Here is a 19,291-nt window from a genome sequence, read left to right as displayed (position 1 = left end):
ATTCTGATCATGTTTTGAAGACGTTTTGAAAGGGGAACTGCACTTTTTTGGGGGGAAATTTGCCTATCGTTCACAATCGTTATGAAAAACATGACGACAGGTGTATTTTTTTTTTAAGGCATTCTAACTAAATAAATGAAAATAAAAGTCTGCTTGCAGCACAGCCAATGGGAGGTCCTCTATTCAGACCATAAAAAAAAAAAAAAACATCCAAAAACCACCAACGTTATATATATATATATATATATATATATATATATATATATATATATATATATATATATATATATATATATATATATATATATATATATATATATATATATATATATATATATATATATATATATATATATATATATATATAAATGTATGTTCAAAAGTTTGGGGTCACCCAAACAATTTTGTGGAATAGCCTTCATTTCTAAGAACAAGAATAGACTGTCGAGTTTCAGATGAAAGTTCTCTTTTTCTGGCCATTTTGAGCGTTTAACTGACCCCACAAATGTGATGCTCCAGAAACTCAATCTGCTCAAAGGAAGGTCAGTTTTGTAGCTTCTGTAACGAGCTCAACTGTTTTCAGATGTGTGAACATGATTGCACAAGGGTTTTCTAATCATCAATTAGCCTTCTGAGCCAATGAGCAAACACATTGTACCATTAGAACACTGGAGTGATAGTTGCTGGAAATGGGCCTCTATACACCTATGTAGATATTGCACCAAAAACCAGACATTTGCAGCTAGAATAGTCATTTACCACATTAGCAATGTATAGAGTGTATTTCTTTCAAGTTAAGACTAGTTTAAAGTTATCGTCATTGAAAAGTACAGTGCTTTTCCTTCAAAAATAAGGACATTTCAATGTGACCCCAAACTTTTGAACGGTAGTGTATATATATTTATATATATATATATATATATATATATATATATATATATATATATATATATATATATATATATATATATATATATATATATATATATATATATATATATGTATAACATCCATCAATTTTTATATATATATGGTAACACTTTAGTATGGGGAACATATTCTAAGTAACAAAAACTTAATTTTGAGTTATTGGGTTAGGGTTAGAGCAGTGGTCCCCAACCACCGGTACCGGTCCGTGGCCCGGTACCGGTCCTTGGACCGATTGGCACCGGGCCGCGGCCGCACAAGAAGTTAATTTTTTTATATTTTTTTAATTAAATCAACATAAAAAACACAATATATACATTATATATCAATATAAATCAATACAGTCTGCAGGGATACAGTCCGTAAGCACACATGATTTTATTTCTTTATGACAAAAAAAAATATATATATATATTTTTTTAACTACCCCCCCGAACCCCGGTCCGTGGGACACTGGGTTAGAGGGTTAGGGCTAGGATTAGAGGGTTGGGGTTGGGGTTAGGGTTAAGGTTAAGGTTAGGGTTAGGTATAAAGAAAAGGGTTAGGGTTAGGGTTAAGGTTGGGATTAGAGGTTTAGGGTTAGTAATGGTGTTGTTCCCCATGTATAATAAGGCCATGCGGAATAAGGCATTACTAAGTACTTATTGACTAATTAAGAGCCAATATGTTACTAATTTGCATGTTAATAAGCAACTAATTAATGGTGAATATGTTCCCCATACTAAAGTGTTACCATATATTGTTACCATATACCGTAATTTCTGGACTATAAGCCGCACCTGACTATAAGCCGCACCAGCTAAATTTAGGGGAAAATACAGATTGCTCCATATATAAGCCGCACCTGACTATAAGCCGCAGGGTTTTGATGTGTAATTACTGTAGTACATAGGGGTTCCTGCTACCACGGAGGGGATTGTCGGGACATAGATGACTGTTTGGGAACGCAAAGCGTCCCATTTATTAACAATAAATCTTTCAATCATTCAATCAAACTTTCACATCTTTGACATGGCGAACAGCATTCGTGCAGAGTACAAATAATACAACGGTGCAAAGTAATACAAAGTGCTCGTCTGTATGTTATCAAAATAACCAGCCTACCGGTATATGAAAAGTCAGTCTTTAATCATTGTGTCATCGTCTTCTTCCTGCGTACTAAAACCACCGAAATCCTCTTCGTCGGTGTCGGAGAAGAACAGGCCGTAAATAAGCCGCACCCTTGTATAAGCCGCAGGGACCAGAACGAGGGGAAAAAGTCGCGGCTTATAGTCCGGAAATTACGGTATACATATACACTACCGTTCAAAAGTTTGGGGTCACATTGAAATGTCCTTATTTTTGAAGGAAAAGCACTGTACTTTTCAATGAAGATAACTTTAAACTAGTCTTAACATTGCTAATGTGGTAAATGACTATTCTAGCTGCAAATGTCTGGTTTTTGGTGCAATATCTACATAGGTGTATAGAGGCCCATTTCCAGCAACTATCACTCCAGTGTTCTAATGGTACAATGTGTTTGCTCATTGGCTCAGAAGGCTAATTGATGATTAGAAAACCCTTGTGCAATCATGTTCACACATCTGAAAACAGTTTAGCTCGTTACAGAAGCTACTAAACTGACCTTCCTTTGAGCATATTGAGTTTCTGGAGCATCACATTTGTGGGGTCAATTAAACGCTCAAAATGGCCAGAAAAAGAGAACTTTCATCTGAAACTCGACAGTCTATTCTTGTTCAGGGAGCATAGTCTTGATTTTCAGAATTTCCTTTCGGGGCTCGCATGGCAGCACTTTGTGCTGATCCAAATATTTGTCAGTTTTCTTCTTTCTCCCCCCTGAGAGGATGCTCACATGTCTGAACGTCCAACCTTCTTCTGTCTTCCAGCTGCCTCTCCTGCGTCAACGGCTCCTTCCCGTGCTACTGGTGCAAGTACCGCCACATGTGCACCCAGAACGCCAACGACTGCTCCTTCCAAGAGGGCCGCGTCAACGTCTCGGAGGTGAGTTTTCGCTCGGACGATCGTCTCTCCGGATCGGTGTGTGGAAGTCATTTGTTCGGCATCACAAGCGTCACATTTCCTCTTGATGTGGCAACACGTCGTGTCTGATCCCACGGGGATCACCTCATGATCTTTTCCCGCTTCTATAATTCAATAGGTGGGTTTATTAGCACACGTTGTTTGCCGATGCACACCTCAGCCCTCCTTCCTTTTAGCCTGGGGTGTGTGTACATGCTGCAGGATATCTGCCTGGTGTAGTGTGCACTGATACTTTGCTGGCTGCCATAAACAGGCTGGGGGATGAATGAATGAACGTCCATGCAAATACTGCTGGGGTTTTTTTACACAACCAAATGCTTCATTAGCATAAGAGCTAATAAGAGTGGTGCTGAATGCTCGCTTGGGCGGGCGACATGGCGAGCATAACAATTGTGAAACAACTGCTCTAATGTATGCAGAGATATTAACAATGTACATAAAGACTTTTTTTTTTCTCCAGGATATAATGCATCCCAATTCACACATTGTAAAAACATGACCGTACAATTTGTGGCAAGCAATTGTAAAATAGCAACAGTAGGGGTGTAACGGTACGTGTATTTGTATTGATCCGTTTCAGTCCGGGGGTTCCGGTTCGGTTCGGAGGTGTACCGAACGAGTTTCCACACGGACATATTAAGTAGCGTAACGCACGTTGTGTAAACAATACACACCGAGGCACAACACACGGCATGCTAGCAGTTAACAAGCTAGGATAGACTGACCATACGTCCTCTTTTCACCGGACATGTCCTCTTTTGCGGAGCTGTCAGGGCGGAGTTTCTTAAATGCCTCAAATGTCCGGCATTTTGAGTTAGGGTCGTGTGTATTTTCAATGTACGTTCAGGGTTAAGAAGGGGTTAAAAACAAAACAAATTGTGCGCGCAGCAGCATTGGTGAGGGAGGGGCAGAGACAAAGAGAGAGAGAGAGTTATGATAAACAGTGTTTCCCATAAACTGCCAAGATACCTGTGGCGGTGGGGGCGTGGCTATGGGCGTGGTCACCATGACATCGTCGAGTAATTTACATAATTTACCACAATGATATGATTTTCTCTAAAAAGGCTAAAAAAATGTATACTTACTAATTAATAACAGTTTTGTTTTAAACGTCCATCCATCCAACCATCCATCCATTTTACAATATAATTACAACACTTTATGTACATATTTATATACAGATTTGAACAATAAGTTATTCACTGAAATATATTTATTAATTGTGGTTCTTACAAAAAATATATCTTATAAAATATAAAAGCTAAAATGTCTCTTAAAGCTCTGCCCCTTTAATTAGTGCATACTAAATAATTTAACGTTAGCCTACTACTACAACCATATTATTTACCAGCAACATAAAGTGAAACAGAGGCAGAGGTGTCCTGCCACAGTCAGTAACAAATAAACAGAAAACAGTAGTGGTCAAACACAAATAAGGCAACAAGAGAAGTATCCTACACTTCTCTTTTGTAAAGGAAATCTGAACAGCCTATATGGGCATCTACGTCAACTATATGATTTGCCTGAGAAGCTGGAAAGGACCAAAAAAAAATATATATATATATATATATATATGTATATATATATATATATATATATATATAATTTTTTTTGTATTTGTGGTGGACGTAATTCTTTCGTGGCGGGCCGCCACAAATAAATGAATGTGTGGGAAACACTGATAAATGCGCATGCGTCGCCAGGCTCTGCTTTTTATCCATAGATTTATCACATTGAATTTTTTATTATCTGTAGCAGGGGTGTCAAAAGTGTTAATGTTTTAAAGGCCCACGGCACATTCTAAAAATACTATTCAAATAAACAAAAACATAACAAAAGTGAATTAAAAAAAGCTTAAAGGTTAAATGTAATTCAGAAAAAGTTGCAATGTCGACTAATAAAACAAAGCTGTTTTTTTTTTCTTTCCAACTGTCATTGCTCAAAACATAATATTGAATCAAAATCAATGTTATTATGAATTATTGACCTATCCAAGGTTCCCATTACTTCACATCATATATTACACTAAGAAAAATATTTTTGGTTGAAGATTTTGCAAATTTGGTAAATAAATAACCCAAAAATGTATATTTTGTTGTTTTCTTACTGTACCGAAAATGAACCGAACCGTGACCTCTAAACCGAGGTACGTACCGAACCGACATGTTTGTGTACCGTTACACCCCTAAGCAACAGTAAAACAGCGTGAATCCACAAATAGTTCATCACAGTAGTGAATGCAGTTAATTCCTGCAAACCAAGAAACTGTAGATAACCTAAATGATGATGGTTATAATACGTAGAAAGCACAACTTTACTGTGAAAATACTGAAACGTTGTACAATTAATTTGGAAATACTCTACTGCAGTGTTTTTCAACCACTGTGGGAGATGATGTCATTTACGACCTAATTGGGTTAAAAGTATAGATGTCCGATAATGGCTTTTTTGCCGATATTGTCCAACTCTTAAATACCGATTCCGATATCAACCGATACCGACATAGACAGTCGTGGAATTTACACATTGTTATGCCTAATTTTGTTGTGATGCCCCGCTGGATGCATTAAACAATGTAACAAGGTTTTCCAAAATAAATCAACTCAAGTTATGGAAAAAAAGCCAACATGGCACTGCCATATTTATTATTGAAGTCACAAAGTGCATTATTTTTTTTTTAACATGCCTCAAAACAGCAGCTTGGAATTTGGGACATGCTCTCCCTGAGATAGCATGAGGAGGTTGAGGTTAGTGCTGCAAGAGGTTCTGGGTATTTGTTGTGTTGTGTTTATGTTGTGTTACGGTGCGGATGTTCTCCCGAAATGTGTTTGTCATTCTTGTTTGGTGTGGGTTCACAGTGTGGCGCATATTTGTAACAGTGTTAAAGTTGTTCATACGGTCACCCTCAGTGTGACCTGTATGGCTGTTGACCAAGTATGTGTTGCATTCACTTGTGTGTGTGAAAAGCCGTAGATATTATGTGACTGGGCCGGCACGCAAAGGCAGTGCCTTTAAGGTTTATTGGCGCTCTGTACTTCTCCCTACATCCGTGTACACAGCGGCGTTTTAAAAAGTCATACATTTTACTTTTTTAAAACCGATACCGATAATTTCCGATATTACATTTTAAAGCATTTATCGGCCGATAATATCGGCAGCCCGATATTATTGGACATCTCTAGTTAAAAGTATTTTTTGCAAACCAGTAATTATAATCCGCAAATAAGGTGTCGGTGCTGTCTAGAGCTCGGCAGAGTAACCGTGTAATACTCTTCCGTATCAGTAGGTGGCAGCCGGTAGCTAATTGCTTTGTGGATGTTGGGAACATGGTTTGTCTACCTACTCAGTGGCCTAGTGGTTAGAGTGTTGGGTAGGTCGTGAGTTCATACCAAAAGACTATAAAAATGGGAGCCATTACCTCCCTGCTTGGCACTCAGCATCAAGGGTTGGAGTTGGGGGTTGAATCACCATAAATGACTCCCGGGCGCGGCCACCGCTGCTGCTCACTGCTCCCCTCACCTCCCAGGGGGTGATCAAGGGTGATGGGTCAAATGCAGAGAATAATTTCACCACACCTAGTGTGTGTGTGACAATCATTGGTACTTTAACTTACTTTAACAACAACTTTAACAATATGCAGACGACAGCGGGAGGCAGGGTGCAGGTAAAAAGGTGCCTGACGCTTAAACCAAAAATAAACAAAAGGCGAGTGCTGCTAAGAAAAGGCATCGGAGCTTAGGGAAGGCTTTGCAAAACAAAACTAAAACTGAACTGGCTGCAAAGTAAACAAAAACGGAATGCTGGACGACAGCAAAGACTTACAGCGTGTGGAGCAGCAGACGGCGTCCACAAAGTACATCCGTACATGACATGACAATCAACAACAAAATAAGAGCACAAGACAAGAACTAAAACACTACACACAGGAAAACGGCAAAAAACTCAAAATATGTCAGGGTGTGATGTGACAGGTGGTGACAGTACACCTACTTTGAGACAAGAGCTATTATGATGCATGCTTGTCTATGGTTTGAATTTATATCCAACAATTGCGAGAACAACCTTTTACTGTCAATATCGGCTGCTGAGTTAAATTTTTTAAAGGCCTACTGAAATGAATTTTTTTTATTTAAACGGGGATAGCAGATCCATTCTATGTGTCATACTTGATCATTTCGCGATATTGCCATATTTTTGCTGAAAGGATTTAGTAGAGAACGACGACGATAAAGTTCGCAACTTTTGGTCGCTGATAAAAAAAAGCCTTGCCTGTACCGGAAGTAGCGTGACGTCGCAGGTTGAAGGGCTCCTCACATTTCCCCATTGTTTACACGAGCAGCGAGAGCGATTCGGACCGAGAAAGCGACGATTACCCCATGAATTTGAGCCAGGATGAAAGATTTGTGGATGAGGAACGTGAGAGTGAAAGACTAGAGTGCAGTGCAGGACACATCTTTTTTCGCTCTGACCGTAACTTAGGTACAAGCTGGCTCATTGGATTCCACACTTTCTCCTTTTTCTATTGTGGATCACAGATTTGTATTTTAAACCACCTCGGATACTATATCCTCTTGAAAATGAGAGTCGAGAACGCGAAATGGACATTCACAGTGACTTTTATCTCCACGACAATACATCGGTGAAGCACTTTAGCTACGGAGCTAACGTGATAGCATCGTGCTTAAATGCAGATAGAAACAAAATAAATAAGCCCCTGACTGGAAGGATAGACAGAAAATCAACAATACTATTAAACCGTGGACATGTAACTACACGGTTAATGCTTTCCAGCCTAGCGAAGCTTAACAATGCTGTTGCTAACGACGCCATTGAAGCTAACTTAGCAACGGGACCTCACAGAGCTATGCTAAAAACATTATCTCTCCACCTACGCCAGCCAGCCCTCATCTGCTCATCAACACCCGTGCTCACCTGCGTTCCAGCGATCGACGGAGCGACGAAGGACTTTACCCGATCATAGATGCGGTCGGCGGCTAGCGTCGGATAGCGCGTCTGCTATCCAAGTCAAAGTCCTCCTGGTTGTGTTGCTGCAGCCAGCCGCTAATACACCGATCCCACCTACAGCTTTCTTCTTTGCAGTCTCCATTGTTCATTAAACAAATTGCAAAAGATTCACCAACACAGATGTCCAGAATACTGTGGAATTATGAGATGAAAACAGAGCTTTTTTGTATTGGATTCAACGATTGACGTCACGCGCATACGTCATCATACATAGACGTTTTCAACCGGAAGTTTCGCGGGAAATTTAAAATTGCACTTTATAGGTTAACCCGGCCGTATTGGCATGTGTTGCAATGTTAAGATTTCATCATTGATATATAAACTATCAGACTGCGTGGTCGGTAGTAGTGGCTTTCAGTAGGCCTTTAATGTTTTCTGCTGGTGTTGTGCCTCGGGATTTGCCTTGGCTCAAAAAAGGTTGAAAAACACTGCTCTACTGTAACAAGCATGCAAATACTCTAAAATGAACTGTAGCATTGTCTAAAGGTTTGTGCAGATCAACATACCATAAAGTCCTATACATAGTGGATGTATTTGTTTCGGTGAATTCCTGGCAGCTGCTAAAATGTGCAGATTTTTCTTCCCAGCGTATCTTTTCCATCGCCTTGTAAATATATCTGTCTCCCGGCTGACTGACAGCCATGCCTCGCAAGGCCTTATCTCTCTGATGGCGCACGCTGGTACGCTGTCCCCTCATGTTGACACTCCGACTCATCCCTGCACCCATTCAGGCCAGCCTGTTACCCCGGCCTTTATTAATTGGTCAACCTTTATCCAATTACCTCCGCCTTTATCTCCCCTCTCAACCCGGGGCGGCACGGAGTCGCCAGCACGAGCACGCCACAGCCGTTATCTGAAGCAGCACACGGGCCGAGTCTTTCACGCCACACCGAGCCCACGTTGGAGGATTAGTGCGCCCGTCTGCAGGACGCGAGGAGAGCGCTGGCTAGCGCACTCTTATAGGCCAGAGGGGCAAAGGACGGCGGTGATGACGGGAGAAAGCAAAAGTAAACAAAAACTGAGCACGGCAGGCTAGGAGGATTTCATATTTCATTTATTTACTCAACTGCAGAGATAATCAGGCGCAATATTTAGAACATTTGATTTCTGTGGAAAAAGTATGTGATGCCAATCAATGTTTTTCAGAGCCCAGTGTTTCCCGTAAACTGCCAAGATACCTGTGGCGGCGGGGGCGTGGCTATGGGCGTGGTCACCATGACATCATCGAGTAATTTGCATAATTTACTACAATGATATGATTTTCTCTGAAAAGGCTAAAAAAATGTATACTTACTAATTAATAATAACAGTTTTGTTTTAAACGTCCATCCATCCATTTTACAATATAATTACAACACTTTATGTACATATTTATATACAGATTTGAACAATAAGCCATTCACTGAAATATATTTATTAATTGTGGTTCTTACAAAAAATACATCTTATAAAATATAAAAGCTAAAATGTCTCTTAAAGCTCTGCCCCTTTAATTAGTGCATACTAAATAATTTAACTTTAGCCTACTACTACCACCATATTATTTACCAGCAACATAAAGTGAAACAGAGGCAGAGGTGTCCTGCCCCAGTCAGTAACAAATAAACAGAAAACAGTAGTGGTCAAATACAAATAAGGCAACAAGAGAAGTATCCTACACTTCTCTTTTGTAAAGTAAATCTGAACAGCCTATATGGGCATCCACATCAACTATATGATTTGCCTGAGAAGCTGGACAGGACAAAAAATAAATAAATAAATACAAATAAAATAAAATAAAATAAAAAAATAAAAATAAAAAACCTATTTGTGGCGGACGTAATTCTTTCGTGGCGGGCCGCCACAAATAAATTAATGTGTGGGAAACACTGGCGCCCTTTCAGAACTTCTCCGACTGACACTATATTTTGGTATTTTATTTGGCCAGCAGCTAACTGTACTCCATTTGGAGTCGCTCCCCTGAGTTCATAATCACCACTTCTGGTGTTGGAACTAGAGATGTCCGATAATGGCTTTTTTGCCGATATTCCGATATTGTCCAACTCTTAATTACCGATTCCGATATCAACCGATAGCGATATATACAGTGGTGGAATTAACACATTATTATGCCTAATTTTGTTGTGATGCCCTGCTGGATGCATTAAACAATGAAACAAGGTTTTCCAAAATAAAGCTCAAGTTATGGAAAAAAATGCCAACATGGCACTGCCATATTTATTATTGAAGTCACAAAGTGCATTATTGGTGGGTGGGGTTGGGGGCGGGGGGTGTATATCGTAGCGTCCCGGAAGAGTTAGTGCTGCAAGGGGTTCTGGGTATTTGTTCTGTTGTGTTTATGTTGTGTTACGGTGCGGATGTTCTCCCGAAATGTGTTTGTCATTCTTGTTTGGTGTGGGTTCACAGTGTGGCGCATATTTGTAACAGTGTTAAAGTTGTTTATACGGTCTCCCTCAGTGTGACCTGCATGGCTGTTGACCAAGTATGCCTTGCATTCACTTGTGTGTGTGAAAAGCCGTAGATATTATGTGAGGCAGTGCCTTTAAGGTTTATTGGTGCTCTGTACTTCACACACACACACTACACACACACACACACACACTGGTTATCATTTGGAATGGGGACCACGTTTTTGATCATGACTTGTGGGGACCACCCAGGGGAAAAAGAGTTAATATGGTTCATGCGGGACCAAATCTCAATAATTTTGCATAACTCACACAAATTTGTACGTGACTACTGAGGACCATTTATAAAATAAATAAAAAATAAAAATAAAAAAAAGTTCTGCTGTGCAAATGTCTCACACTCAAACTAACCAGTACACATGTTTTATGGGCCAAAGCTTAAAAATCACTTAGGCATCTTCAGAATGGATCTGACTATCATTTAAAAAGGTTTCACTTTAGGGGACCGGTTTTTTTGGTCCCCATACCGTCAGAGGTCCCCTAAAGGTGACTGTGTAAACAGAGCACGCACACACACACACACACACACACACACACACACACACACACACACACACACACACACACACACACACACACACACACACACACACACACACACAGTCATCCGTCATCCTTGTCCTGGCTGCCATATCCATTAGTTGCGCTCTCTGTGGCCCAACTGGTACAGTTCTTCCTGTAGGCTAGACTTATCCTTTTCCCTCTCCACGGCCCGTCTCTCTCCACTTTGATGCCTCTTCACACCACCTCCTCCCTCCCCTCGTGCTCGTCTCCCACACTCCGTGCACAGTTGAACGCGGCTGCTGCAGACGAGGGTGGAATGGATTGTTGTCATTCCGACAGCAACACGGGCATTAGTGTGTGGCCTCGTTAGCTTTTCCGAACCCGCGAGTGCCTTTTTTTATTTCGCGATAACCTTCCCCTTGAACCACAACACAAATAGAAGACCTTTCTAGCATGTTCTTTACCTAGCAGTGTTCATTTCATTGACTAATCATTTCCTTCTTTGTTATCGTCAACAGCCTTTTTTCCCCCAGACGAAAATACAAATTTAAGTTAATTAAAGTACCAATGATTGTCACACACACACTAGGTGTGGCGAAATTATTCTCTGCATTTGACACATCACCCTTGTTCACCCCCTGGGAGGTGAGGGGAGCAGTGAGCAGCAGCGGTGGCCGTGCCCGGGAATCATTTTGGTGGTTTAAACCCTAACTTGACAGGGAACGCTCCGTTCAAAGTGTGCATCTTGGATGAAGGCGTGCAGTGACAGACTTTAGTGCAGCAGCCAGGCTTTTTATACTTAAGTACATGGGAGAATAAGGTCTGGGCTCTTGTTTTGTCCCTGATCACACAAATCATCCCTTGTTACAGTAGAGTGTTTTACTCTGAAATGTTTTATGTTAAAAGGAAGTCATTGCATGTCCTTTAGCTACATTATATTTAATGAAGAAAACAATCAAAAGATCAGCATCAAACATTTTCTTTCATCAGTTGGACGGTGTGGCGCGGTTGGGTTCCTGGTTCGATCCCCAACCTACTCAGTGGCCTAGTGATGGTGGTTATAACCGCATTATGACCGCATTATAAGGCGCATAGAATAGACGCTACAGTAGAGGCTGGGGTTACGTTATGCAGCCCGTAGTTGCGAGACCTGTTGTGGCTCAATATTGGTCCATATATAAGGCGCACCGGACTATAAGGCGCACTGTCAGCTTTTGAGATAATTGGAGGTTTTTAGGTGCGCCTTATAGTGCGGAAAATACGGTAGTTGTCAACTCACTACACACTCATCATTTCCCCCATGGCAGTATTTACCTTTTAGCTCTCCCAGTGTGTGTTACCATGACAACCTCAACTCCCTCACCCCTTTCCGCTGTCGTCGGTGCTTGCACGATGCGCATTCATCTTATCCACGGCGAATTGTGCTACGAGCAGTGTGTTCTGAAGACCCACCCACAAAAAGAGCAAGCAATTAGCCGAACCTCGCCCCGTGTTTTTACCCCTTTTGAGAAAATGCTGCGGCAGGAGGAGAGCAAGGAAAGTGAAAGAGAAAATGAATATAATGAGTTGCATTTTCAAATCAAATATGCATGAATCAACAACGCCCGTGATGACACAACAAGCAGGTTTGGGGAATTAGGAAACAATCAGGTGGAAAATGACAGCAGGGAAGAGTTACTTTGCTACGGAAAGCAACACGGAAGAAGAAAAAGGAGGGCGGGGTCTCATTGCTGTTACACATTTCATATCTTCTCTCATCTTTCCACTTCTCCTCCTCGCCTTCCCTCCGCTGGAACAAAAAGCCGCGGCTTAGATAAGTTTCGGGCCGGGCTACGTCAAGACTCGCTTCAGGTCATGTCTACACTAAGTCGTTTAACCCCTTAAAGGGATATCCCGCGTGTTGAGACTGCACTGCAAAAAACTGAAATCTATTTAAGATGAAATATCTCAAATAAGGCTGATATTTGCTTATTTTCTGTCTGATAAGATCATTCTTCTCACTAAGCAGATATTATGTTAGAGCAGACCTGGGCATTCTGCGGCCCGCGGGCCACATCCGGCCCTTTGTGCGTCCCTGTCCGGCCCGCGTGAGGCCAATCATAAATTACAAAATACATTTGAAAAAGTATCTATGTCGAGTGTGCAATACAACGGTGCTGCTTTTGTTTTGAAAGGCGTTATTTGTATTACTTCCGTGTGGACGTGCGCGCGTGCGTGATTGCGAGTGAGTGTGAACAGCCGCAATCACAAATTACAAAATAAAGTTGAAAAAACATCTATGTCGTGCACCCAATACAACTGTGCTGCTTTTATTTTGAAAAGTGTTATTTATGGCCGTGTGTCCGTGTGTAACCTGCGAGTGAAGGTGCACAGCGACAAGTGATGCACGGTTTACACCCGAGACGCTAAAAAGAGAAAAGTTGATGAGGAATGGCGTGTTTTCAACAAGACATGGACTGCCAAGCAACGTTCCCTCTAAGGTGCGCGCCTGCACAATTGCGCACTGCTCAAGCGTCCACTGCGCACAGCAAATGTATGCTGAGCACCAAATCAAATCCCATCTGAATTCTAAACAAAATGAACACATTTATTCTGTGTAATTTTGCAATGCAACTTTGAGTGACAGTGACAACAAGCGGCCCTAACGGTGTTCGTCAACACCGTTCAATTGAACACCATTCAATTATTGTAACGTCTATCGAGATGCTTCGAGGCCAGGAATTATATCGATCACTTTATTGAGCAAAACTGTTTATATTCGGCCATAACCACACCAAAAACATGAGTAAAACACTCCTATCTCGAAAAACTAGTCATTTTCTGCCGTACAAACCAGGCCAAAAACCAACTTGTCATCTGTCACCAACACGCATACCACTAAACCATTGGTGCGTTTATGGCCACACAAAAAGTCGGACAACTCAAACACCACACAAAGTTACACTATGACTCCTCAGTCATACGTGTGCTTATTTTACTGTCATTTATTATTAATGTTATTTTATTGATATTAATCATGGAATGCTGTTACTAGAGAAAGTTACAGGAATGCACACTTCATCTTATGCTTACATTTCATTGTGCAACATGAGGATGTTTAAGGGGAACTAAATGTGATCTCTGAAAGGGGTACAAAGGATTTCCAAAGCAGTGCTTTTGGTATAAAGTTAAGTTAGGTTAAATGAAAGTATTATTATTATTATTATTATTATTATTATTTATCTTACGGTATATATCAAAAATAATATCGAGCAAAATGTAATTGAAATATTGTCGATGTGGCCCTCCAGTAGTGCTCGGGTTGCTCATGCGGCCCCTGGTAAAAATTAATTGCCCACCCCTGTGTTAGAGTGTTTTACTTGTTTTAAGGGTTTTGGTCCTAAATGATCTCAGTGAGATATTACAGCTTGTTGCTGAGATTTGATGAGCTATATTGAGTAAAACATGCTTGAAACTAGAATATCAACTGTTGCAAAGCTGTGTCATCAACACTCACGAGTATGAAACTACTTTTTTAAAGTAATCATTTCTTAGTTCAAGCATGAACAAAAAAATCATGACTTTGACACAATTGTGTCTCATAATTAAAACAGATGACAGCCAAATGGACTTTGCTGTTTTATTTTCAATGAAACAATAGAAAATACGTACTCATATAGTAGTACAGTTGGCACAGTACAGTAAACTGACTATTTAAACATTTAACATGTGACATTTCTAACAATTTTGAACAGAAATAGTTCATGCACATTCACATAAATTCCTCAAAATTACAATTAATTAATATATATGCGCACTAATTGACTGAAAGAGCACGCACTTGGCGCGATGATGTCATGTTATCCATGGAAAAATTAATTATTAGACTGTATGATTTGCCTGAGCGGCTAGGAGACCCCGAGAGTAACAAGATGTTGCCTTGTTGCCTTTCTATTAAGAACAATAAATGAGTTTTTAGTATAAGTTTGCTGGTTTCAAGAAATGTAATGCCGAGCGCATATCATTATGTCAAGATAATGGCACTAGCATTTACTTCATTTAAGAATATTTTTCAACATATTGAGCAAAAAGGTCTCTTTTTTTTTCTACCAAAAAAAATGCACTTGTTATTAGTGAGAATTAGGGATGATGCTCAAAACCTGTTTCCCCGGTTGTTCGATAAGAAAAGAACCGAGTCCTCTGACTCAAATCCCTTTTTGAGAACCTGTACCCATTATCAAGACCACTATAGTAAAGAAAAATAGTTGGTTCTTTATTCGAATCCCTGGAATCCCGTCCCGACCAGAAATGCCCCGTGAGACATCACAAGAAATGACGTCACGTAGCTCAGTCATTAGGCGCAGATAGGGAAAGCAGGAAAAACAATGGACCGGAAAAAAGCGCTTCAAGGTGTAATAAAGTTCAAAACAAAAAGGTATAATCCAATGAATAACTTTACTGAGAGATTTGAGCAGGGTACAAACACACGATGAACACTTTTACGACCAACCGGAAACATAGCAACCAGGCTAGCAACGCACCTCCTTTACGGCAGCTGTCGCAACGTTCTTAAAGCAACCGCAGCACATACATATATATACAACACATCTCCCTTTTTTTACTTTTGTTTTTCTTTCCTTGTAAACAAAACAAAATCACACTGTATATGTGTTGACTGTCTAATTATAAATAATGCAGACGAGGCGTGTTGGCTGAGTTCTTGACGTTTACTTTCACAGCGTGCTCATAACCTCATTCTTAGCTGCCGGGTGGTGACATGCAACAACACTTTCATGCTCGTCACTCCCGTTGCATGCTGGGTAGTGTAGTTGTTATATTCCCTAGCTCGGTGGTTCTCAACCTTTTTTCAGTGATGTACCCCCTGTGAAATTTTTTTTAATTCAAGTACCCCCTAATCAGAGCAAAGCATTTTTGGTTGAAAAAAAGAGATAAAGAAGTGAAATACAGCACTATGTCATCAGTTTCTGATTTATTAAGTTGTATAACAGTGCAAAATATTGCTCAGTTGTTGTGGTCTTTCTTGAACTATTTGGAAAAAAAGATGTAAAAATAACTAAAAACTTGTTCAAAAATAAACAAGTGATTGAATTATAAATAAAGGTTTCTACACATAGAAGTAATCATCGACTTAAAGTGCCCTCTTTGGGGATTGTAATAGAGATCCATCTGGATTCATGAACTTAATTCTAAACATTTCTTCACAAAAAAATAAATCTTTAACATCAATATTTATGGAACATGTCCACACAAAATCTAGCTGTCAACACTGAATATTGCATTGTTGCATTTCTTTTCACAGTTCTTTTTGACAGACATTTAAAAAAAATCTCACGTACCCCTTGGCATACCTTCAAGTACCCCCAGGGGTATGCGTACCCCCATTTGAGAACCACTGCCCTAGCTCATAACATCACATCTTTCCCCCTATAAAGAAATAATGTTAACTCAATAAAGTGTATTTCCTTTTTTAGCTTTAACTTTTCATTGTTTAGCATTGTAACCACATTTGCAAACAACTTTTCTCCTCATAGAATTTTCTTTCAATAAAGAAATAAAGTGCAACAATGTCAAAGCATCATAACAAACAGTTATGTTCCAATAGCAGCAGAAGTGCACTTTTTGGAGAGCTGTATTATTTTCAGTTTTGTGCCCAAGGGACTGATTTTATTTAACATTATATTATTATTTATACACCTATAGTGATCACAGAGACAGGTTGTTTTTGTGTTACTGTATATATTTGTTTTTCTGAAAAATCCCACTTAATATACTTTGGGTAACAACAGTCAAATATGTATTTATTCATAATATTTAATTTTTTTCTTATATAATAAAAGTGAGCTTCTGTTAAACCAAATATTGTGTCTTTTTTTCCATATACAACAACCTATCTGGACTCGATAAGAGAATCGATAAGGAATCGGTTCGATAAGAGGATTTGATAATAGGCTCGAACTCGATAATTTCTTATCAAACGTCATCCCTAGTGAGAATATACTTATTTGAAGGTATTGTGATTTAGGGCTATATAAATAAACATTGATTGATTGATTGATTGATTTTTGGGTTCATTGAGGTTAGCTCATTTTACTTGTTTTGGAAAGTCTTGACAAGCCACATTTTCTTGTTCTATTGGCAGATAATTTTGCTTAGTTCAAATAAAATACCCCTCATTTTTGTATTTTTTTTTCTTGTTTTTGAACACTGACTTTTTGCGGTGTGGCACATGTGCGACACAAAGTTAATTCGCATAATCCAGGTGTGTTCGTCCGACCACACCAAATAAAATGTGATGAAGGTGTTTCCATGGGTTGCAGGATGCTTGTTTACAGCCAGACTATTTGAGAAATGGACCTCATTTAGTGCAGGGACACGTACTGAGTGTTGCTTTGGTCAACAAAGCATTTCCATTCGCTGTCTTTTTGCGGGGCTTTTTTTTCTTCCAGTTGTTTGCTTTCTCAGGAATGTCTTCACTAATGTTGTCCATGACACGCGACACTTTGACATCCCCGGTGTTTAAGTGGTGTGTGTGCATACCTCTGCCGTGCTGCAACATCGACCGCCTCGTACTCAGCCGTTAACGTCACGGTAGCCTTGTATTTGTGCGCCTCTACATTCTTCTAAGTGCTCCGACACTTCACTCTCACACTTTTTGGGAACTCAACACCAACCTTTTTACACCGCCCCCCCCCCCCCTTACATCTGCCTTGTATCGCCGTGATGACGACTCACACACATGACGACCAAATTAGCTCTGAAATGGTCCTGGTAGACACATGGTTAGACTCCAAAGTGCTCCTATATCTGTTGCCAATTACCGGCATGTAATGTTGACGTATGACTCATTGCTCCTTGACACTACATCAAGGAGGCTCCATGTAGTCTACACTCCCAACAAAACATGGAGACGGTTTCTCTATCTCTCACACCCTTAAATAAGCGCATACACTTATAGCTTACAGCCTACCCACACATTCTTGAACAACCATAGACATACTTTTTTACTCTCTCTCTCTCTCTCTCTCTCTCTCTCACACACACACACACACACACACACACACACACACACACACACACACACACACACACACACACACACACACACACACACACACACACACACACTCTGAGGCTGACAGGGTTATTTGCAACAGAGGTGTGAAGGCCCCAGACCGTGACATTCTGGCATACTCTGTTTACTCTGGCTCTGGCTGGTACTGACCAAGGTGCACACACACACACACACACACACACACATACACACACACACGCACACACACACACGGTAAGCCAAGGCCGCTTTAAAGGGCTTCAGTGTGTTTGTGCACGTATGTGCAGACAAACATACACACGTGTGACTGCTTCTTATCAAGGCACAGCACAACCAGCAGCTCAGGGCTGAAGGACCACGCGGGTTCCGGAGAAGGTGGACTGGTTTGGAGGATGTCGGGTCAATCGTAGCCAACCATTATTTGTTTTTCCTGTCCCTTTTGTCTTTCAATCAATCAATGTTTAATTATATGGCCCTAAATCACGAGTGTCTCAAAGGGCTGCACAAGCCACAACGACATCCTCGGCTCAGATCCCACATCAGGGCAAGGACCAACTCAACCCAATGGGACAATGAGAAACCTTAGTGAGAGTCCAGTCCATAGTGGATCTAACATAATAGTGAGAGTTCAGTCCATAGTGGATCTAACATAATAGTGAGAGTTCAGTCCATAGTGGATCTAACATAATAGTGTGAGAGTCCAGTCCATAGTGGATCTAACATAATAGTGTGAGAGTCCAGTCCATAGTGGATCTAACATAATAGTGAGAGTCCAGTCCATAGTGGATCTAACATAATAGTGAGAGTCCAGTCCATAGTGGATCTAACATAATAGTGTGAGAGTCCAGTCCATAGTGGATTTAACATAATAGTGTGACAGTCCAGTCCATAGTGGATCTAACATAATAGTGAGAGTCCAGTCCATAGTGGAAATAAAAAAATCTCCTGATGATTGAGGGAACCCCTCATGAAACAGGCCTGTAGAGATGAAGTAGTCTTCTGATTTTTTTCCACACATACACATACATGTATATATATATATATATATATATATATATATATATATATATATATATATATATATATATATATATATATATATATATATATATATATATATATATATATGTTTTTATAAAACAGGGAAACCTGCGAAGCAGGCGTGTAGGGATGATATAGCCTCTTGTGTTTTTTTTCTTCTTGTTTCTAACCTCCAGAAAAAGACTTAGATCAGGAAAAGTGCGCTACCGAAACCGGATGTAAACAAAACGCACGC

General features: G+C 40.1%; 1 protein-coding gene across 1 annotated transcript in view; it reads left to right on the top strand.

Annotated features, from left to right (window-relative positions):
- LOC133661029 (plexin-A1-like) overlaps positions 1 to 19,291 on the top strand; it is a 234,172-nt gene that overhangs the window by 29,057 nt on the left and 185,824 nt on the right. Inside the window, exon 4 of the mRNA XM_062064396.1 lies at positions 2,814 to 2,928. Within this exon, the coding sequence (XP_061920380.1) occupies positions 2,814 to 2,928 (115 nt within the window). The remainder of the gene's footprint in view (positions 1 to 2,813; positions 2,929 to 19,291) is intronic.

Source organism: Entelurus aequoreus, linkage group LG01 (genome assembly GCF_033978785.1).
Source record: "Entelurus aequoreus isolate RoL-2023_Sb linkage group LG01, RoL_Eaeq_v1.1, whole genome shotgun sequence".
NCBI lineage: Eukaryota > Metazoa > Chordata > Actinopteri > Syngnathiformes > Syngnathidae > Entelurus > Entelurus aequoreus.
Note: the sequence above shows the minus strand (reverse complement) of the source record. Positions and strands in the feature narration are given on the sequence as shown.